Here is a 23,886-nt window from a genome sequence, read left to right on the forward strand (position 1 = left end):
GAACCCCTCCTGGAACTCTTCAGATGGAGAGTTTGGATCACCTTAGCTAGCTCTCCCTATGCAGTTGGAAGCTAAAGACCTGTCTGAATTCAAGCCCCGAGGTCGTCCTCTCTCAGGTCTGGGCCTGGAAAGCATCCCTGGGCCTTGGCTTCACGGAGCTGTTTCCTCATACCTGAGCCTTCCAAGGCTGTGTACACCCCTCCCGGCCTGCACTATTTAAAGCCAGCACACAGGTGCTCCTTGTGAGTCACAGCGCCCAGGAGGGCAGCGGCAGGCAGCTCCACTCACCCGCCCCACTCTTCCCTCACCATGGCTTCCTTGGGGCAGATCATCGTCTGGAGGTAATGTGCCCATTCTCTCTCTCTCTCTCTCTCTCTCTCTCTCTCTCTCTCTCTCTCTCCTCTCCATCCCTTCAGATGAAGAACAAGGATGGGGTTTAGGGAGATGCTGAGAATGTCTGGGCTGTGCTACAGGGCTACACTTGAACCCTTATCTAATCCAGCATTGGGTCAGGAAGGGGTTAATCAAATTCAAAGCACACACACATATACAGTCTCTCAGGCACCTGCTCAGACTCAGCGAAGGTTCTGGTTGGTGGTTTATCGTGGAAGCTTGTATCGTTGTGCTAGGGCAGCTGTGGCCTGAAAACTATGTGTACCACGCTGGGGACGTCACTGGGATGTTCAGACACACTGCAACCCAGTGGTGTGGAGCTGTCTAGAGAGGATGGAGGGCAGGGACTGGTGGTGGCTTTAACACAGGACACCCTCTCTGCAGCCCTCAGGAGGAAGCAGGCAAATGTGCTTCCGCTCTTCTGTGGATATGATTTCTCTGTACTACCCAGAAACTCTCATCAACACCCCTACCAGAGACCCGGCTGGAAGATGGGGCCCCTGGTTTTCCCAGGAGAACCTGGAGGGGAGACCCTGGTATTTATTGTTGCCTAAACCCTAGAAATGAAAACAAAATACAGTAAAGAGAAACAAGCTCATCTGCTGTCTTTTGCTCCTCAGGTATATTCCAGTTCCCTTCCCCCCAGGACGTCATTAACCTTTCTCATTGAAAAGAGATGGAAAATGGAAGCTTTTGTTCTCCTGAAGTAGGTAGTGGTTTGGTGTCAGTCCCAGCTCAACAGTTGTTAGGAAGACAAGCACTCTGATTGTAGGGCTTGTTTGAAGGACCAGTCTTCCAACTTCTATGCGTCTTTTCCAGTTTTTTTTTTTAAAGAAAGAAGGAAGGAAGGAAGGAAGGAAGGAGAGAGAGAGAGAGAGAGAGAGAGAGAGAAAGGTGAGGTAGAAAGAAAAGCAATTAACAATGAAAAGTCTATAAAAAAAAAAAACAACCAAGTGAACATTGCTTCCCATAGGCAGCCTAGAAAATTCTTTTCCCTGAATCAGAACTCTCCCTCACTCATGTTTGGCAAGACGGGGCAGGATCAGCAGAGGGGGTCTAGGCTGCACCCCTTCCTCACTGTGCTGGGCCAGCGCCCTAGAGTAGCAAGAGATGGCAGCCATCTCCATCCAGACATCCCAGCCTGTGTGAATATCCTCAGGAAGTAAGTGCCTGTGGCCGGGGCTAGCATTTTGTGAGCCCCTCTCCTCCTGCCTTACACTCACTGCAGTGTGCACCTGGAATCTCCACACCCCTTGTGAAGGTTCATTGTCACCTCAGAAAAATCGGGCATTTGTTCACGGCCCTGGAGCTATAAGGATAAAGGGTGGGCTGATTTAAACCCACTCACACTGAAAAGCCTATGAGATGCTCACTCCTGCTCCCACCGTTGCCCTCCTCCCCCATCACCCAAGTTTAGGTCCCCAGGATGGGAACCATGAAACAAGTGTCCCTGTTGTTCCAAGGACCAACGTGTGGGCTTTCTAATAATACATTACAACCAGTCTGGCGGGTTTTGCTGGTGGATCAGCCAGAGGTGGGTGTTCAAACTATGAGTCCTCCACCCTCTAAGGTTTAAAGACCCAGGAGGGTCAACAGAGGCTCCTCTTGTTGCCTTGTTCATCATTTTAAATGTTGCATTTGCAAAAACAGAGACAAACCTTGAGGGTGACAGCCTGGGAGGGGACACTGAACATCTCAGTGGAAAGTGGGGTCAAGAACTTTCCTCTAGATACAAAAAAAAAAAAAAAAAAAAAAAAAAAAAATCAAACAAACTTGCTTGCAGAGACCCAGTGTTCCGCCTCAGTGCCAACAATCCCCTCCCTTTGTCATAGTCCCCTTTATTCATAATAGTTCCTCTCATTAATAATAGCCCCATGGCAAAGCTCATGGGAGGGCCTGCCATTTTTTTTTCCGACCTGGCAGATTGCTCCTTTAATAGAGAGTTAAATCCCTTCAAACCTCTCAGAATGTATGCTCCCCGGTGGTAAAATGCCCTAGTCCATGAAGAACTGTGTGTTCCCGACTCTTCTTCCATCATGGCTGTCCATGACACCAGCATTATTCATAAAACTTTGTCAAGTGCTGCTTGAAGTTTAAGGGTAGAGAATTTAGATTCCTATCTCTGAAGGTGTTATGGTCTAGTGATCAATGTATCAGGTATCTCTTCTCTACAGAGTGTTGCTTTAGACAATGAGACAAAGACAATCAATGCTGATGAGGGTATAGTCTAATAATTGTAAGATCCCCAAAGATGTTCCTATGATATGGGATGATAGGCTCAGATGCCAGCAGGAGCCCTTCCTTGCCCAATGTCTTGGGGAAGGTTTCCTGAGCCAGATGTCTGGGCTCCTTCTTAAAAGTGAGTTTGTAGGGACCAAGTTAAATAGAGTGAGAAAGACACTCTATGTGAAAGTAACAGGACAAAGTAAGGCTCACAGCAGCACAGAGGGCTGGTTGCTACTTTGTCACACCATCCCAAGGTGAACGCTGAGATGTGCTGAGAAATGGGACAGGGAGGTGACGCCAGGTCACACGAGGTCTTATTTAGCAGGCTGGGAGCTCAGGATTGGTTATTGGTGATGACCGGCCCTCAAAGATTCTCAAGCAGAGGGATCGGAATTTTCTGCTTAGGTAGGCAGGAGTCTGGAGGCAATGAGAACAGATGGGGGGCAGTTGCTGTCAGAATGAGAAGGACAAGGGAGAGAGAATGGTAGTAGAGACCTTGGGAGGGGAACTAGATTCACAAAGCATGAGGCAGGTAGTGCAGAAGAGCAGAGGAGGAGGGGAAGGACCGATCCTGGAATGAGTTCCCTGGCCCTGGATGGGGAAGGGTGAGATGGGAGAGAGGGACGTGAAGAGGAGTTCCTTAAGTGTGGTGCATATTGAGCTTGAGAGTCCCCTCGACCCATCAGATCTTGTTGATGTTCGGAAGAACAGAAAGCACGGGGAAGAAACTAGGAGGGGGCATGGGTAGGGATTAAATGTCACCAGCTCTCCGGCAGGGAATGGTTCCATGAGGCTGTCTCCTAAGGAAAGCCCATAAGAGGACAAAGCAGCCATGTAGTGATGAGGCGAGCTGGCCTGCTTTTTGTCCCACCCAGCTCCCGCACAGCTAGCTTTACACCCGAAATAACAACACACAAATTGTATTCTTTTAAACACTGCTTGGCCCATTAGTTCTAGCCTCTTACTGGCTAATTCTCTCATCTTGATTAACCCATTTCTAATAATCTGTGTAGCACCACGAGGTGATGGCTTACCGGGAAAGATTCAGTATGTCTGACCTGGTGACTGGCTCCATGGCATCTGACCAACTTCCCTTCTTCCCAGCATTCTGTTCTGTCTACTCCACCCACCTATATTCTGACCTATCAGGCCAAGCAGTTTCTTTATTAACCAATGAACGTAACACATAGACAGATGACCCTTCCACATTACAGCCAGGGACTCAGGGGTGAAGAACATTGACTTTTAGGGGTAGGTTGAGAAGAGACGGGGAGAAAGGCTGGATATCCAGAGAGGTAGAGAGATCAGAACCGAGAAACTACAAATACCAATGAAGTAGATTTCCACAGACCACCAAAGCCTGGTGCTCCATGAAATCCCTCTCTCTAAAATTATAGAAGATCATAGGACTGATGAAGACACCCAAAGAAGGAGATTACTGGACAGAAGGATAATGTCTCTTTGTCCCATGAAGGTGGCTAAAGTAGATGATGGAAACTTGAGCAAAGGAGACCCATAGAGCTTGGCTCTGAGTCCTGGCCTTCCATTTCCCCCATGAATTCATCTAGACAACCAGTCAAAATCTTGGCAGCACTATACAAGCTTTTCCGGTGAGAGAGCCAGCCTTGATGAGGTTAACTCTTCAAGCCCCACAGAGACAATAAAAGATGAGTCCAACTTTGGTCTCTTGGAGCCAATTAAACCGAAGGCTGCAGGGTCATAGGCTCCCATAAATACTTTCTTGTGTATCATCTGAACACAAGCTTGTCCCCACCTCTGTCTACTGCGGGGACTCCCACTTTCTTCAGCAGCCAGATCGTGTGCCACTTCAGCTTTGAAGTAAGTCCCTTTTGGCTTTTTTTTTATTATTATTAAGGTTTGTTTATTTTGTACATCTCATAATGCTTTGTTTATTCTTTTTGTCTTTTTGTTTTGATTTGTTTTTAATCTTACAGGTCTTTTGCTCATAAAGTCTGCTTTCCCATTTTGTTTGGATGGAATTTTTGTGTGCACGGATGTGCTGTTTCTTTGTCTCTGTATGTTCCTTGTGCTCCCTTTTTCTTCCATTTGTTTTGTCCTATTCTAGCTTGTTAGATTTTTTTCTATCTAATTTTATTTTATCATTATTATTTTTTAGATGGTTGTTTATTTTCTTTTTTTTTATTGCGAAAAGAAGAAAAAAAAACATAAACCAAAAAAAAAATAAGTTTCCACCTCCTCCCAGCCTCCCATTTCCCTTCCCCTCCTCCCACCCTTCTCCCCCTCCTCCCACCCTTCTCCCCCTCCCCCCACTCCTCTCCCCCCCCCCCTCCAGTCCACAGAACAGTCCGGGTTCCCTGCCCTGTGGTAAGTCCTAGGTCCTCCCCCCTCTGTCCATATCTAGGAAGGTGAACATCCTTTTGGCTTTTTCTAGGTACCTTAACTGCCTCTGTTATGTTCCCAGCCAGACGTGCTTATGAATGCATGTTCCTGGTGATTCTACTTTCCTCATTAAAGATCTGACATGATCATTTTTGTCAGGGAGAGGGGAACAGTTATCACTGTAGACATATCTGGGCTCGGGCTGTAGACTGCCCTGGGCTGATAGCCTGCACAGTTGTGAATGTTTGCCCTCTATAAGTATCAGTTCCCCTACCTGTAACACAGGGTTGACGACGGTAAATAACTGCTCGAGTTGTATGAATGACATGCAATAAGTATATACCCAACACATCCTAGTGTTCTACAGATATCAATCGTTACTATATTCATTTCACACAAGTTCCTCTGTAATATCTATTATGTGACTGGCTAGCCATAAAAACCTACCTTCAACTCTATGGCCATTGGCTTTTCTGTCCTTGAAACAGATCTTATAGTGATGGCATTGAGGACTTTTAAAGAGCCAAGCTTGTGTGTGTGTGTGTGTGTGTGTGTGTGTGTGTGTGTGTATGTGTGTGCACATGCACACAACATGACATGCAGAGACCAAAGAACAATGGGTGTTTTCTTCTATTACTTTTGACCTTAGTTTATACATTTGATCTTAACTAAAGGGCTAAGAAATGATATAACTAGTTATCAATGATTAAAAGTGGGGTACCTGTTTGCCAGCTTGAGACATACTACAGTCATCCAGGAAGAGGGAATCCCAATTGTGGGATTGCCTCTCAGAAATTCTATGGGACATTTCCTTAATTAATAATTATGTGGGAGCTCCCAGACCACTATGGATGGTGCCACTCCTGAACAAAGGATCCTGGGCTGACCATTTGTGAGAAAGCAAACTGAGAAAACCATGAAGAGCAAGCCACTAAGCAATGTTCCCCTATGATTCTGTTTGGGTTCCTGCCCTGACTTCCCTTTAAGGCAGACTGTAAGCTGTAGTATTCAGTACCACTGCCCTCTCTCATGTTGCTTTTGGCCAAATAGACGGCAAACTAGAACAGTCTCCTACTTAGCCCAAGGCTCATTTTTTCCTGACAGGCTGGCTGGTCAGCGAGCTCCTGAGATATCTGCCTGTCTCTGTCCCCCAATTCTTGGACTATGGGCGCACCTGGCAATGCCTCATTTGTACGTGGGTGCTGGAGGTTTGAACTCGGGTCCTCTTGTTTTCATAGATAGTGCACTTATCCACTGAACCATCTCTTCACTCCGCAAGACAATCTATTTTAACAACACTCTAGCCACAGAAGGTTTTTTTTTTTTTTCTGAGGGAAAAATCACAAAAGTAAAGTTGGTTCCCTTTTCACTCCTGTCTGTGACTATGAGACTGTCATTCTCTAAACCTGGGGATCTGAGAATGAGATTTGAGAAAAGCTGTGTCTGATAAACATCATTGTCCAGACACTGAGGCAAGGGGTTTCCGTGTAGGCTTTGGGAAGTCCTACTGTGGGCTCAGCTCAGCATCTACACCTTCTGATGACACAGGGTTGATGACAGACATCCACCCTGCAACCAGGAAAGCTGAGTCTCCAAGGCACGAAGGATATTCCAAAGATATGATCTATGGGATAAGCAGGAAACTTGAGGTGTTTGAGCTTGAGTCTGCCAATTATTTTTATTATGAAAGCAAACAAAACATGAGGTGACATTTACAGTTAGCTTAAGCAAAGACAAGTACAGTGAGGGACTATACCTGGTTTTATATGTCTGGCCTTTGTCCATTCCACAGAGGTAATGTAGACGTGTCAAGGCATTTTTTTAATGTCCTTGTTTTTAAGTGTTTATACTTATCATAGTTTATGTAACCTTTTAAAAAGAAGGCTGCCTTGTGGGAGGAACACCTTGTACTCTGTCCTATCCAAAGTTGACAGTAAGGTCACAGCTTTCTTACACAGGATCCCACAATAAAAGAAACACCCACCAGAACACAGTTAGAGTATGGGCCAAGAACCAAACATTCAATACTGTTCACTGTCTCAATTGCCTCACACGCCGAATGATCTCCATTTCAGAGCTGCAGAGACTGAGGCACGATTATTGCCTGACAGCACATGCTGGGAGCCCACACTGACTCATGCTCTCTACTGAGTTATAAAGATAGTTCTCCTTCTAACCAACTCGCTTCATCTCCTGCCACTAAATCAGAACTCAGCTCAATACTGGCAAAAACTTCCTTCCTCAGTGACTGGTGATTGCAATGGTAGAAGTCTCCCTGGCTGGCTGACAGGGAGCTAGACTGAAGACCCAGAATCAGACTGTTCCAATAGTTGCTCTATAGATTGTGTCTTAGTCAGGGTTTCTATTGCTGTGAAGAGACATCATGACCAGCGGAATTCTTACAAAGGAAAACATTTAATTAGAGCGGCCCACTTATAGTTCAAAGAATCCATCCCTTATCACCATGGTGGGACACAGCAGCAAGCATGGCAGGTGCTGGAGAAGTAACTGAGAGCCATACATCTTGCAGGCAACAGGAAGTGATCTGAGACACTGGCAGTATCCTGAGCATAGGCAACCTCAAATCCCGCCCCACCATGACGCATTTCCTCCAGCAAGGCCACACCCACTCCAGCACAGCCACAGCTCCAAATAGTGTTACTCCCTGTGAGATTATGGGGCCAATACAAACTACCACAGACGGTAAGCATAGTAAAAACAAAAACAACAACAAAAAAAACCACATAGCACACACTCACAATGCTGGGACTTTGCATCTGTGTACCCTTCGGACAACTAAAATAAACCGTGTAACTTCTCCGAGGCCATGCAATTAAAGAGGCACGGGAAAGGACATTTCAAAGTCCTATAACACTAATTATCATAGATAAAAAGCTGTGCTGCCCTAAGAAGACTGTTTTACTCAAGCATCAGGGATCTTCGGATCTGAGCATCCAAAGCTTCATTTGTGTTTACCCTGATATATTTAAAAAAATGGAAAAATACTGGAGTTAGTCTGACCTGGCCACCTCTCCATTTCCTTGCTGTGTGACCTAAGCAAGCCATTCGATGTCTTTGTCATTATTCCTCATCAGTAAATTGGGTGTCAGTAGTTTCCTGGCCTTTAGGGTTGATGTGAGAGCAACCCGAACTGATATAGGGCAAACTTCTACACGTTGTAGAATTGCCACTCAGTGGGTCCCTGCTCTTAACTGAATTGTTCCTTCCCTATGTTTGTTGAAGAAAAACAGTGACTTGGATGGAGAGAGGGTCAGGATCATTCTGAGAAGAACCTAGACTGTGTCTAGAATGTTCTGGGTTTCACTGGATCAGAGATATCTTCTTTTTAGTCTTTTCTCTGTGAGAACTCTCTGCCCCTAGAGATGTTGAACTGGGTAGACTTGAAACCATACACCTTGCCACAGTCACCCCAATGTTCCAAGTGTGACCAACAGCAGCAGCATCCTGGAGCTGTTGCAAGAGCATGCTCTCAGTCCCTCCAGGTCTTCCGAACTGGAGTGGGCCCAGTGATGCGCACTCAATAGTCTCTCTGGGTGCCTTACAGAGCCATGCGAAGCATATCCACTCAAGCCTGGGATGGCCCAGCCAAAGGGCAGAGGTTCAATCCAGATGGACATAAACTTCATTGAGATCAATTTGCCACATTCCTCTTTAACAAGTGTTTCGAATAGCAATGGGTGGGTCTTGATAAAAATGAAGCCAAAGTCTTGGCTTTCCACTGTAAGAAGCAGGTGTTCTCTTTGCCTTCATATTGACCCTTTGAGATCCCGAGCCTAGCATCCTTCAGGATTTTACCACAGCACCGTTTCCAGTGCGTTTCTGTAGTCCCAGCATGGCAGTAGAGGAGAAAAGTTTCCTTTCTTTCTATGTAGATTTGAAATGAAACATTTCATGCAACGATAGGAAAGAAGACTTGAGGAACAGTGTCAGGAAGATCTGGGGCATCAAATGGCATCTTTTCTCTAGCCATCTTGGTTCCTTGCTGGGCTTTCTTCACTCTCCTGCTCCCAGAATGGTCGCTCCTCACGTCTCATCCCTTGTCTCTCTTCAGTCCTCTGACCAAACCCTGCCTTCCCATCGCCTTGGTCTCAGCTAACTGTCTGATGTCATCCTTCACTGAGGAAAGGGATATGAGCCGACAGGTACTCATTTTCCTCTTCGTTTCCAGCTGCCACATTCATGGACGCCCTTTCTCTGCCCTCAAACCGGTCATCTGGGTGCAGATTTGCCCAGCGCTATCCAAGGTCATTTCTACAGGCTCCCTGTCTGTCCCATCTCCCAGCTCATGCACACTTCCTCTAGCTGTCGCCATCCATCTTCCCTGTACTTTTCTATTCCCCAATTGGCACACAGACTGGGCATCAGGATTTTCCATCTTAAAGACAAAAACTGTCTCTCACCCTCCTAACGGCTCTGGCTTCCCACCTCATCTTGCTCTTTCCCTCCTTAGCAAACTTACTGCAAGGCTGGTCTACAGGGATTGAACTGATTGGTGTCTTGGGGGTTCTGAACACAATGCAGAGCTAGCCTGCTTGTCCATTTCTGGGTACACTATGCTTGCTATGTGGCTTTGGGTGGGCTTCTTATCTTCTTTGTGCCTGGGCTTTTGCTCTGGGTGCCATCTTCGAGCCAACACTACAGAATCGTGTGAGAATTACACAAACTGAGCTTGATAAAGCACTTCCCAAACCCTCACTGCCAGCTACCTGTTCAGTTGTGATGCCCCCAGTTGGATTACTCATCCCCACTGGACCGAGATATTACATCTGTCAGTGTTCCCGTCACCTCACGTTGTTGTGTCTAGGGCTTGCACCTCTCTTCTTCTCTTACTTGTCTTTATGACAGCTCTCAATACAGATGCCTGATGCCCTCCTGGAAACACTCCTTCTTTGGTTTCCATGACAGCACAGCCTCCTTCTTTCCGGCCCCTTCCTTCTTCACCTTGCCATGGGCCCCAGCTCTTGGAGCTGGCCTCTGCTTCTCTGCACCTGAGATAGCAGTCAACATTCTGTAGCCAGGAAACTCGCCTCGGGCTCAAGGATCCAGTATGTCATTCTACCCTGTGTTTGACGATGGATCCGTTCCTTTGCCAAAAGGCTCCAGGCTCCAGGAGCAGAATGGAACAGCACAGGGACCGTCACTCTTTGTAGTGACTGGCACACCCTAAATAAAGTAAAGTGTGTGCGTGGGCGGGGGGGGGGGGGAGGGAGTCAAATAAACAGCAAGCAGGGATAGGCATGGTGGCTCATGTCTGCAATCACAGTATTGAGAGGCCAAAGCAGGGATCAACCATGAGTTTAATGCCGGCCTGAACCCTGTCTCAAATAATAATAATAATAATAATTTTTTTAAAATCAAGCACTATGTAGTGTAGAAAGGAGCATGCTGTAGACCCCAGAACAACCTTAGCCAAACTCCCTTAAGGTCTGGGACATTTCCAGACAGGTCCTGATGAAGAACCCTGTGGAGGGAGAGTTGGCTGAGGAATCGCTCCAAGCCGGAAGCTGGTTTTTGGTTTTAGCTTCTACTTGTTCAGAGAACCTATTTCCCCATTCCTCCCTTCTTTTCTTTGAAGACAGGGCTTGTCTTGGTGACTGTCTTTTCAGTTAAAGAGAAGCCACTATCAAAGAAAAAGTCTTGCTGTCCTTCTATTGGCTTTAGACCAAGTGACTTCATCTAATATCTTTAATGTAAATTTGTAGACAGAAAAAGGCAGCCAAGCGCCACCCCCCCCCCCCAACTACTACAGACACCATCACCGTGGGGCCAGGTCTGTGGGGTTCACCTGCAGAGGAGCTCTGTCTGGTGCTAAGTTAGCCCCCTCACAAGGACAGTGTACAAGGATCAGGGGAGATGGGCTTGCCAATCACTGCTGTCCCAGAGCTTGTGACCTAGGTTGCATCTGAGTGAGACAGGGTGGAAAGAGGGAAATCAGGCCTCTATAATTCCCCACTGAGGCCTGAGGGGAAAGGGTTGTCTTCTGTTAGCTAAGCCTCTCTGAATAGCCCCACCGAGCTGTTCTGCAGGCCAGGCTTTGCCCGATAGCATGGACAGGGGAACTCCTGTACAGGGTGACCAGGTCATCCTCCACCAGCATCCTACAAAGGCTGCGGAAGTGTCCTAAGTAAGAATAAGAAGAACACTTTCCATGGTAACAGCTTTATGGATGCCAGCCAGGTGCCAAATGAACCCGCAGAGCTATTCTGAGTCCTAGTTGTGACAGTGCATTCCTGTGACTAAGCTTTCTGCTGTCACTTCTCCTATGAGTGTACAGTATTTTGAAGCATTAAGATTCAGTGTTTAAGGCCTTGCTGAGACAGCTAATGGGTGGACTTCTTCTGGGTGAGGAGAGGTGGGTGCCGCTCAAGGGTGGCCCTTTACCTTTAGGTCTCTTCCTAGTGACTTTTCTCATCTTTGGGAGCTGATATTTGAGGGAGGAAGGATTAATTTTGGCTCACGGTTCGGGGCAACAGAGTCCACTGTAGGAAGGGCTGCACTTCTCTGTGGGTCTAAGGATAGGTGCAATTAGAAATTATAATGAATGATTTAGAGAGATGGAAATGACCGGCTCGTCTCTAGATCCAATCACTTCCTTAGCTATGAGTGGTTGTTTAGGTTAGACAACACGGTCAGGAAGGCACATGCTAGATGGCCCCGTGACTGCAGGAACACATGCTGGGGCTCGCTCATATCTCAGGACACCGGTGAGGAGAGAGAGAAGAGCGCTGGTACTCACCCAACTTTCTCCTTTGTAATTCAGTCTAAGACCCCAAATCATGGGACGATGCCATAAACATTAAAAGCTGATCTTACCTGTTTCAGTTAATCCTCTCTAGAAACTCATTAATACTTCCAAAGGGTACTTTATTAATGCCATAACCCAATAAAGTTGGCAAATTTAATATCATAGGTATTCAACTCTGCCCAGATTAGTGAGGAGGCTGGGAGGTCTTAGCATGGTCATGCCTGGCCGTCTTCTCTTTGATGTTTTTCTCCCAACTGGAAAGATGGGAACAGAGGCATTGAGATTGTCCCAGAGGTTGTCCCTATGGGCTAAAACACAAAATCAACAATGTATCCTCTGCATTTTGACCAGTTGTGGATCTATGAAGAGGTCTCCACCTGCTAAAGGAAAAAAAAGTTTCTTTGATGAGTGTCAGCTACATGTATCTGTGCATTTAAGGATAAGTATCTAGAATACAGCTAAACATTATATCTAATGGCTTTGGGAAATGGAAGTAATAGGTTCTTCCCTAGGATCTATGGCTTTTTTAGCTATTGGTGGTTGGTTAGATTTACAGCAATCCCACATGAGTTCCTTCCTATTGAGGGGGCCTTAGGTCCATTCAGAGAGCTGCTGACTAGCCCCAAGTTAACGATGTCATGATTACACCATTGGAGATATCTTGCTGGGTGGGTCATGGCTGCAGTTCACAGACTTTACCCCAGGTAGGACTATTGATTGCTTTTCTCCCTTGGCAGCCTGCCTTGGCACCTTCCGAGGCTAGGAGAGCTAGTCCTCGGGGAGGGGCTTCTGGGTCAGCTCCAACATGGTTCCTCCAAGTCCTGTGTCCAAAAGGTGTGGTGTCTCCAGCAACAGGATCCCACATCCTTTTCTGGAAGGCATCAAGGGCATGGAAACTGACTATACTTTTTTGGAGTCCCATGGACTCTCATGACCAGAAATCAATGGGAGGTTTCCCAGGCCTAGCACAGGGTTCTTATTAGTCATTGTCTGTTGGAGTGGTCTCACTTCATGTGTATAACTCCTGTGTGTGTGTGTTTAAGTAAGCTTATAAAAATAATATGTTTCTCTATGACTTTAAAAACTGTCCTTAGTGTTATTTATCTTTCCTCTCTCCCTTTGTATTAACCTCCTCCATTCTCCCCATTTAAAGGGTACCCGGTTTTTCCCATTTCCTGCTTCATAGCACCCCCATTTTACTATCCCATGTAATGTCTGGTTTTGTTTCACTATGAAATACAATTATAACATTTAAGGAAATGTTGAAAATAATAATAATAAAAAAACAAAGTCATCTGTGGACTAATCACTGGGACTATTTTCCTTTTGGTTTCTTTGCTTTTAAAGCCAACTATAAATAATTTAAATAGTCGTTAATAATGAGGAACCCTTTTATACTCGGCTTTTCCTATTGGATGCTTTTGTTATTAAAACTAAATTTGAAAGCAGTTGTACAATTAAAGAATTTTTGTTTAAGGCTGCAGCAGTTGTAACCCTATATGGTAATATGTCTTTGCCCTCCTCCCCGGTTAGAAAATACCATATCTGGCCACTCGTATTAGTTACTTTTGCCATCACTCTGACAAAACCCTTGATGGAAGCAGCTTGAAGAAGACATGTATTTTGGACTCAGTTTCCATCACGGCATGGAAGGCATGATGGCTGCCACAGTTTGGTCCATGGCGGTGGGAACTTAGAGTGTAGCATAGTCACACTTTGAAGGAAAAGAAGAGAACTCTGATGGCCTTCCCCAGTGAGCCACCAGTCAGACCTCACAGCCTCCCCGAACAGAAAACCAACTGTGGACCACCGGTTCAAACACACAGCCCTGCGGAGGACACTTAGATCCAAACTATAATGACACCGTTCTTCCTGGAAACTCGGTCTCAAGCCTGGTGGGATTCCCCCTCCTGCTTTTTAAAAACCTTTCAATTCTACTCAGCCCACTGTCTAGTTGAATGTGAGCATCATGTGGCACACATGACTTGGCTACTCAGTAGTGTTTGTACGTAGACACTAAGACAGTACTTCCCAAGGTGACTTCTAACGTTTCTCCTGGAAGATTTCTGTAGTCAAGTCAGTATGGAAACACTGAATGACATTAGGATTGGCCATGTGAAGTTGCCAAGGGCTAGGGACTTTTATTTGAATGTCTGTGGTTGTTTTGTTTGTTTGCAACAAGGCCTTGCTGCAAAGCTCAATCCACCCTTGAACTTGCAATTCTTCCTGCACCAGCCTCTCAGGTGCAATTCTTCCTGCACCAGCCTCTCAGGTGCTAGAATTACAGGTGCGTGCCTCCAGACCTCGCTGCTCAATTGTTTTTAACCAGGTCAGCCATAAACTCAGCGGACTGAACCCAGCACAGATGCCTCTCTGGCATTCATTACGAATATGAGAGCGCCACAGAGGTAGAGAGACCACTGTGATGAGACTAATGGTATGAAAATGCAATCCTTTAAAATTATACTAATTACCACGGCCCAGGAAATAATAGTAACCATCGTTACACATGCAGGCCTTGTAGGTGTAGAAGGAAAGTTGAGGTATATTACCCCACCTATGAGTTTTATTGGCAGAGTTAGAGCATCCTGGCCTGGAGTTGGAACGCTGGTCTTCAGGTCTCAGGAAGAGCTTCATTAGCGGACATAGCCATCACAAGTAACATGGCGGGGGCTTAAGAGAAAATGCTTTTGATGGCCTCGGTTTCCCTCAGATTAAAGGACTGAGAGCTTTGAGCCACTCCCTGAGAGGAAGAGTCGGACCTTTCATTTCTAGGAAACCAAAAGGGTTCCATTCCATGTGACCCCATATACATCCTGGAAGTTAGGAAGGGACCGGTAAAAGTCTAGCTGTGGCTGGGCATGGTGATACAAACCTTAAATCCCAGAACTTGGAAACATCTCCATGAGTTCCAGGCCATCCTGGTTTCTATAGTGAGCTCCAGGACAGCCAGGACTGCATAGAGAGACCCTGTCTCAGAAACAACAAAAACCTAGCTCTAACACCAGGCCATCTTGGAACTGAGCAAGATGGCGGTAGGAAGGCTTTGCTTGCAGCAGTTCCGTGAGAGCTGCAAGGTCACGGCACCCGTGGCTTAGCAACTCTCTGGAAACATCTGTAGAGGTGTGTGGCTTGATTTCTGGGAGAGAGAAAGGGGGCGCCAGAGAGTCTTCAACCTATCAATCATTAGAAAATAAAAAGCTTATCACGGTGGAGATCCCAGGGCAGAATCAAGGGCCTGGACTGACATCTTATGATGTCACTGCTCTGGCTGAGCAGGGGTTGGGGAGACCACGGAGGTTGCTGTTTCCTTCCCAGGAATCCCCACACATTTCCTATCTTTTCAGACTTCCCCTTTCCTAGGAAGTCTTTGTGGCTTAGCCCTGTTTGTTGTTTAGGATGAACTTGGGTTCATTATTAAAGCATTATATTATCCCTCATTAAAGCAGAAGGGGAATCCTCAGGTGGCATCGGTGGCTCACCTCAAATGATTTACTGCACAAACAGGGGGTGTTATTGTGACTGCTCTCTTGTTATCGTAATTGCTAATTAGTTCCGCTCTACAGGAAGTGGTCATCACTCTAGTGTATGGGTGTTCATCTGATTCGCCTGAACCCTCGAGTCGGATTACTCAGACCAGATGCGGGGAGGGCACTCAGGACTGACAACGGCTGCTTGTGTGGACCCTGAAGACACACACAGCCAGCACGCGGGATTGGGTTTGGACAGCTCCTGGAGCCAAATGTCCGGCACGCAGAATGGAAGTGTTGGGCAGGGGTAGCTTCAGAGTACAGCGACAGCGGTTGGCCCGGACTAAGCCAGGACTAGAGATACTACCTTCCTTCTTTTCTTCCCTTCCACCGTCATTTTGCTACCTCACTGTCTGGAATTCTTTCCCGAGAGCCTTTACCATTGCTGTCTGGCTCTCACGCTGCTTACTACTGCTCATCGGTTTGGCCCACACTCTACAGTACCTGAGCATTTTGAGTGTTTGTCAGCTACATTTAGGAATAACAGTGGCACTCTGGGGAAGCAGATGGAAGGTGAGTGTTACCCCTATGCGAACGCAGAATTAATTTAATAATAGTAGTTGATTATAGCTTGGTGGAGTTAAATGATATGAAATAAGGTCCTGTCGATTTTGGTCACTACCCAGAGAGGGTGTGCCTATGACAGACATTCTCTGACTTTCAGGGACACTACTATAAACACTCAGTCACCAGGAGAAAAAAAAAAAAAACTTTTCTGGGATCAGTGCGTTGGCTCAAGTGGATAAAGGCACACGCTTCCAAGCCTGATGACCTAAGTTCAACGGCCAGGACCCCACAAGGTTGTCTTCTGACCACCACCTCTGTGTGTGTGGACGCATGTGTACACACGTGCACACAAACAAAATAAAATAGCATTTTAGAATTTAACAAAGAAGCAAGCCTTTTTGAATTCTCATGAAGTAGAAATGAAGCCTTTAACTTGGGCTTCCTCAAGAAAACAAACACAGGTGAATCTTGACCAGGCCATGTCCCATGTCATAGTGCAGATCCTCACATCCCATTTGTCCTCTAGAGATCAAATCATCTTAGCGCTGTGCAGGAAGTGCTCTGAGCGCAATGGGGGAGGAGACACGGACATTTCTCTTTGGACATCCCTTCCCAAGAGTGACCGTGCTGGTCTGTGTCTCCAGGCTTCATATTTCATCTGACAGAAAGACAGTGAGTGGCCCTCGCTGTGTGCAGGCTTCCCCTGTGAGAGCTCTGCAGAGTGCAAACCACTGACCCTGGCATCTGTTCTGACAGCTTCATGGGAGCACGAGATTGAGACTAATGGCCTACATCCTGTGTAAGAGAGATGTCAAACTCCAAGTAACTTGAGGAAGAGGCATGTAGGATGGTGAATGAGGGATGTGGGGCTAGCCCTGGGAAGTGCAAAAGATGACCATGTATTAGTACTGACGGCTACACGTAGCTCTCTTGAATGACAAGGCATACCTACAAGTTGTCCTTTGGAGGAAAGAGAACTTAGAAAAGGCACCAAGACCCCTATACCTTGGACTTTAAAATAACAGAAGTCTGGACAATGGCAGTTTCTCAAATGCCCACTGTTTGCCACAGATTCGGTTTTCAGGCATATCAGAGATGCAGCATGGTGTGTTTTAATCTTGTTGTCAATTGTTCAAGTGACCTCTGGGTGTAGCCTTTTGACGTCCCACCACCGCACAATCACAACCTGTAATGTTAAGTTCCTCCTTGCTGTTGGTGTTCTGCTCAGAGCACCACATAAATTACTGATTTAACAAATGTTTGTTGGGCAGCTTCTAGGAGTTTTACATATATTAGCTATTTAACATTCATTGAATGTTTATTATTGTATCTGGCACCACAGATTCTAGGGAAGTGATCATGTCTAAAAAATAAGGCCTCAATATTTAGAAACAGAGTAGGAAAAAGAGACAAACAAATACCCAATTACTATTCTATGCTAATTGCCACCACAGGCTGCTCTCAGAATGCCTCAGAGCCTGTTGGTTATGATGGTGGCAGAGCATGGTCAGTGACCTTAGAGGTGCTAACTTGTAATTTGAGTGTGGGTTGTAAAGGAAAGAGAAGGGGGGAGAACATCTAGGCAAAGGGAAAGCCTGTGAGGTGGAGGAAGGACTGGAGGGAAAAAGAGGAAATCAGTGTGTGTGTCTGTGTGTGTGTATGTGTGTTCCAGAAGCAGCAGAGAGGTTATCCAAGCTCAGTGCTTAACACAGCAGACACAAAAGGGAATACAGCAGAATCTGGGCCTACCAGCCTCCAAAACCTATCTTTTTTTCTTATTCAGAAAAACAGTGTGGTTTTATTGTCAGTGAGTGTTCAGAGTGTTTGCGAAGAACCCAAGTACTTGGACTTTGTCAGATGACTCTCAGGATGGCAGAAGCTACTTCCCAGCAGCCTCTTGGAGTCCAAACCCCAGAGGCCTCGTTCTGTAGCCTTTCTGTAAGGTGCTTAAGGGGGAAACTCTACAGTCGGTGGAGAGTAATGAGGGTGCTTTACTCGTCAAAGCTGGCAAGACCTGGCCACTTTTGAAGATCCAAAAGAATATTCCTCTGGGAGTTCCCCTAAAACTGACTATGCTCTTTTGTATTTACCAGTGAATGGATGAGAGAAACATTCCACTTTCACAGATGTAGCAAACACATTATTACCCGATACCAATAAATGTCACTTATTCTTTTCCCCTGTGCCATCACACCTAGCTAAGCAAGCCTCCCCTGTGCGGCACCCTCAGGCTCCACTCACCTTAAGAAACCCTTTATCTGAAGAAAAGCTCTCCTTTCTCAAGGCAGAGAGCGTGAGACCTACATTTAAAACATGTGGCCTATCAGCTAGCTTCATGGTTGTCTACCCTCGAGGCAGAAACACTTGCACCGAACAGAATTGCAGGCTGGTGGTTTTCATGACTCCCTGAAGGCGTCACACTATGAAGTGTTCTGCTTATCAGGAATCCCAGAGTGCCTGGTGCTGCACACCTGGGCTCTGCGACAAGGCTGATGTCTAATCGCTGCCTGGGGCAGCTGGCAAGAGCACATGCATGCTGCTGGGGAGAACACACATGCTCACTTAAAGGCGGGGATAACTTCCGTGTAATTTATAGCATGCATTTGCTTGGGTACGGGCTCTTGCTGTGAACATTCTTTTGAGTGCAAACCATTGACCTGGAAATCTGTTCTGGCGGCCCTGGGGAAGACCGAGCTTGAGAGGTGACGCCTCCAATCCCGTCTGAGATGTTGAACCTGGAGTAACTTAGTGGGGAAGCCTGTAGGATAGGGAGTGCAATGTTTTTGAAAAATGAAACACATTTTACACCTGATGCTCTCACATTGTACAGCATTAGAGATTTTCCTGCTTGCTTCTGAGCCTTCTTCCCGTCCTCCCTCTGCAGGATAGCTCTGTTGAGGTGTAACTGTGAGGACAGAGCCTGTATTTAAGATGCATGAGTATTTGATATTCACTCAATGGAAGTGACATTGTGTAGAGTTAATGAGTATGTCTTTCCACTCCAGTTAACATTTTTGTATGTGTGTAGGTCTGTATAGATGACATGTGAATATATGTACCTCTGTGTGTGTGCACAAGTGTGTATCTGTATGGTGTGTGTGTGTGTGTGTGTGTGTGTGTGTGTGTGTGTGATGAAAGCACAGTCTCTCATCAGGTTTTGGATGTCTGATGTCATTACCTGTACCTGAGTATTAGGTCCCTAGACTCATCCATTTCGTATGTAAAAGCTGATACCCTATGATCAATTCCCCATTCCTCTACCACCAGCCACTGGTGGTCCCCACAACCTCTCTGCTTCTAAGATTGCACACATAGCTGAGCTCATATTACTTGTCTTCCTGTGTCTATATTATTTCACCTAGGATAATGTCCTCCAGGTTCCTTCTTGTTGTCACACATGGTAGACTTTCCTTCTTCTTAAGGCTGGAGAATACTCCATGCTGTATTCGTGCCCCAAGGTCTTCATGCATCTAACTACTGATGGCACTCAGATTATTTCTGGGCGGGAGATCTTCCAGACAGCATCACAATGGGTGTGGGTATACAGGTGTCTTCTCAAGATACTGTCATTTCCTTTGGGCTCATGCTCAGATGTGTGGTTGCTGGATCATTGGGGAGTTGCATTGGTGATTTTGGGGGGACTTTCCATGAAGTTTCCCACAATGGCTGTAGTAGTCAATGCACGTCGTCATCAACAACGGACAGGGGTCCCATTTTCTCCATCCCCTCATTAGTGTTTCTTACCCCTTGTCTGTCTGGTAAAGGCTTTCCTAAGAAGTGGAGGAACTAGCTCACTGAGGTCTAGATTTGTATTTCAGCCAGTTATGATAGCTCTCATCTATAGTTCCAGTATTCAGGAAGCTAAGGCAAGAGAATCTGAGGTCAAGGTCAGCATATGCTACAAGATAGATCGTGTCTCATGAGGCGGGAGATAGGGTAGGGTACTTCTTTGAGGATTAGTGATGGGCACCTTTCCATACACCTGTTGGTTTATCATTCGGCTTCTTTGCTGATCAAAAGTAGGTTATTTGGGGCTTGCTACTGACTTATGTGACTTCCTTTTGTATTTTGGACATTAACCCTTATCAGATATATATTTAGCAAATACTTCTTCCTTTCTGCATGTTTTCCCTTTATTTTATTGATCACTTCCTTCATGACACAGACAATCTCTTTAGTTCAAGGTAGGCCCATTTGCTTAGTTTTTGCTTTAAACATCATAAGTTTAATAACCATCACCAGAACATCTGGGTTATTTTTCCTCTGTGTTGTTTTCTAGTCATTGTAGGCATTCAGGTTTTACATGAAGATGTAAACCTCTTTCAAGTTCATTTCACATGTTAGAGGTGGGTATTTCTGGATCGTCGTGGGACCAGGCCTCACCCTGAGAGTTACAGCCTTTTGTTCTCCTGCTTAGGTCAAAACTCCTATAGAGGCATTTGTAGCCGGCATTTTCTTTAGACCATCAACCACCTCCCAAACAAAGACATGGGGTCACATTATTAATTATGAATGCTCGGTCTTAGCTTAGGCTTGTCCCACTAGCTCTTTTTAACTTAATTTAACCTGATTCTATTCATCTATGTTTTGCCTCGGGGCATATTATCTTTCTTTCCTGCTGCATCTCCTACTTTCCTGCCTTTGTTTTCTTCCTGGAGCCCAAATTCCTCCTCCTGCTTACTCTCTCTCTGTCCAGAAGTTCTGCTTCTATCTTCTCCTTCTCCATTGGCTGTTCAGCTTTTTATTAGACCAATCAGGTGCTTTAGGCAGGCAAGGTAAAACAGCAACACATCTTTACATAATTAAACAAATGCAACACATCTCTGCATAGTTAAACAAATATTCCGCAACAGGCATCACTGTCCACAGTGGCTACTAAGTTAGTGTTGCTGCTGGAGAATGTGGGGACCTTCCCAGTCCCCCACTTTGCTGATGTCAGTTCCTCAGTCTCCGTTCTCTAGTTAACCATACTACCACACTCTTAGCAAGGTATTTCCCATTCACCTGGGTAGCAGTGGCTAATAAGATAAAACAGCATAGTAAATATTTCAGTTGGGAACAAAACCAACGACAGCTGTCTCTTCTCGTTTCTTTATTATCAACCAAAGAATAAAAGTTCCTATGAGGTGGAAAAAGACTTGCAGGGCCTGGGACCATTGGCTTCCTAACATCTGATGCCATCCTTAGCCAAGTCTGGGGTGGCAGTAGAGAACAGATACCCACAGCCTCCTCTTCCTGCCGACTCCCCATGCTCCAGCTCACAGTGACAAGCCCAAGGGAGAAAGTCACACGGAGAAGTCCAGATAGACTGTGAGGGATAGGACACAAAATAGGAGGGGATACTAAGGTGGGGGGAGACCAGAAAGAGTCTCAGAGAGTTGGGGGGAGAGGGGCTTCAGGGAGGAAAAATGTTATAGTGGTTGAGAAAGAGGGATTCTTTAAAGGAAGATTTGCTGTGCACCGCCCATGAAATGCCTCTTAGTAACTTCCTAGCCGTTCACTAGATTCACATGAAGTTTTCTGCTGTGTTGATAGGTATCCTTTATGCTCTGATTTTAAGATGAGGTCTTGTTAGGTAAGTGCCTGCTCTGAAACCCTTTCTGCCTCCCAGACTGGCCTTGAACTTGTAACTCTACCTTAGCTTTCAAAGTCCTGGGGTCACAGGCATGGCAGCCACACTTGGTGCCTCATGCTCACTTGACTGACACGGTGTCAACAACCGGGCCACAAGACATCTGGAGTGCATGTGGCTACAGAAGGATAAGTTATGTGGGTCTAGAAAACATCTATGGGGCGGGAAGTACTAGAGAGGAAACACAGGGCCTACACATATGCTAGGCCAGTGCCTGCCTCTGAGCTGTAGTTTAGCACAAAAGCCAACTATAAATGTGGCTCTCTCTCTCCCTTTCCCTCTCCCTCCCTCCCTCCCTCCCTCCCTCTCCCTTTCCCTCCCCCCCCCCCCACATCATCTGACCCAGTAGTGGGCTGTCAGCTCAACGCCACATCTTCAGATAGCTGGGTGAGTTGGACCACTTAGGAAAATGTGTCTTCTTCAGGGCTCTGCTGTCACCTCAGCCCCTGATTCCTCAAATGTCCACCTCGGCATGAGTCACTTCCTCAGCTGCCTTTCCCAGGTGCCCTACTGGTGAGTGGGCTGTGCAGTTCTCAGATGCCCAGCCTGCCAGGAAAACCTATGTGGCTCGCTTCATAAGCCAGCATTGACTTCACAGGTGGAGATCTCCGTTCCCTCCAGCTGTCTCTGCTCTCTGTCTCTCCTCTTATTTGTTCCGGATCACATTAGTTTTATAAAGTGTGATTTAGGTCCTCATTCATGGTTCCCCCCAGCTCGCCTCATGGGGAACCGCACAGCAAGCTCTTTAAACTACTTGTCTGTATGTTTGGAAGAGAGAAGGGGGAAAAAAAACTACAGAAAGATTCTCCAAAGAAACATGTTCACTAATCTCCTCTCCCTACTCTGAGCCTTTTATATCCTTTGTCTGAGGGATGCAGCTGAGAATTATGGAAGTGAGTCGCAGACTCCCTTCGAAGCTCTGTGTAACGAGCCGGAGCCTCTTTGGCATGCAGCATCTATCATATGCTGGAACTCTGTTCAAAATTTAAATTTGACACCTTATTGCACAAAAGTAAAAAGATACAGTTCTTGCTCCTGAAAAATCCCTGAGATTAGAGGAGACTCAAATGTAGGAACAAGCCACTTTAACACTGGGATCTTGTCCATCTAGAGGAGTAGACAGGGTACTTCTGTGTAGACACAGAGGTGCAAGCACTGGCTTTGCCCAGAAATCGCCTAGAGGGAGGAATCATGCAAAAGAGAAAGGAGGCGGGGGGGGGGGGGGGCTGGGTTGTAGGGCGCTGCTGGGAGCAAAGGGTTAATAAACACCTTATCCGCCCCCTCCCAAAAAAAAGATAGTCAAATTGCCGAGTGGCAGCTATACTCGTTATCTGGTTAAAGTAGCTAGAAAAATAACTCCAAAAAGAAAAAAGAAAGAAAGAAAGAAAGAAAGAAAGAAAGAAAGAAGCTAGTTTATCATTAGTATCTGCAATTGTCTGTATGTGGTTACATGCACTGTGACTGCTGGTACCTGTGGAGGAGGGCAACAGATCCCCTGGAGCTGGAGTTACAGCAGGCTGTGAGCTGCCCAGCACAGATGACAGGGACCACACCTGGGTCCTGAGCCACAGCACCGCATAGTTTAACCACAGAGCCGTCTCTCCCGCTCCTATGGCTCCTTTGTAAAAGTTTGAGAAGTGGCCCCAAAACCCTAGCAGTCAAATGTGAACGTGGTAAACCTCTCTGGTCTGCCCTAAGGAGTCCTAAAACAGAGCCCATCTAGGACTAGATAGTTGAGACAGACCCCACGATGCGGCTCTCAACTTCGTAAACGTTGGTGAGCATCTGTGATGAGGAGAGGCCTGGTCACAGCATCTCTCTCCTCATTTCCCGCTCTGTTTTCTACCCGATCTCCGCTCCCTACACAGGCTTTCTAATAAATAGTCCATTTCACCTCCTCCATCTCCAGCCCCAACATAAAATTTAACTTTATGAAATAGCAAAGGAAATACTGAAAAGGCCCAAGAAATGCTTGTTCCCCAATAACAATGAACCAGGGAAGAAGGAAACACAACCTACTGCAAAGGCATTGGTTAAAATTGCTGCTGGACCCCAGAATCCTAGAGCAGATTTGGTCGTCTGTCCAAACAGACACTATCCACATTACACAGCGAGAGCTCAGGCTGGGCGGCTACGCGCCCCACATTTAACAAAGTCATTATCATTTCAGCTACCTCGTCGTCTTGTTGTCCCTTCAACGACATAGCTCAGAAATCAAAACAGAAATGAGTCCAGACCATGCCTTTCTCGATGACTAACACTTCAAAGCCCTATCCTTTTCCATTTGGGGGATAGGCAGGGCCTTTAACTTGGGACCACTGTCCAGAGCAGGGAAGCCGAATTCAATGCGAGCAATGCCACTGTGGGCCCTGGAGTGGGTACTCCCAGTGCAACTAGACTTTGATTTTGATAGAAGTCTGTGAAAGCTTCTGCCAGAAGGCTGGGATTGACTTTCATGAGCTAGCTGGAGG

General features: G+C 46.2%; 1 protein-coding gene across 2 annotated transcripts in view; it reads left to right on the forward strand.

Moving 5' to 3' along the window:
* The first annotated feature begins 270 nt into the window (after window positions 1–270).
* Window positions 271–23,886, forward strand: part of Vtcn1 (V-set domain containing T cell activation inhibitor 1) — a 66,270-nt gene continuing 42,654 nt past the window's right edge. For both annotated transcript variants that reach the window (XM_041638163.1, XM_041638164.1), the window contains exon 1: window positions 271–341. In XM_041638163.1, coding sequence (XP_041494097.1) covers window positions 310–341 — 32 coding nt within the window. In that variant the 5' untranslated portion in view covers window positions 271–309. The remainder of the gene's footprint in view (window positions 342–23,886) is intronic.

This window comes from Microtus oregoni, unplaced genomic scaffold (genome assembly GCF_018167655.1).
Source record: "Microtus oregoni isolate MIOR12 unplaced genomic scaffold, Mior012 000054F_ref0000373, whole genome shotgun sequence".
NCBI lineage: Eukaryota > Metazoa > Chordata > Mammalia > Rodentia > Cricetidae > Microtus > Microtus oregoni.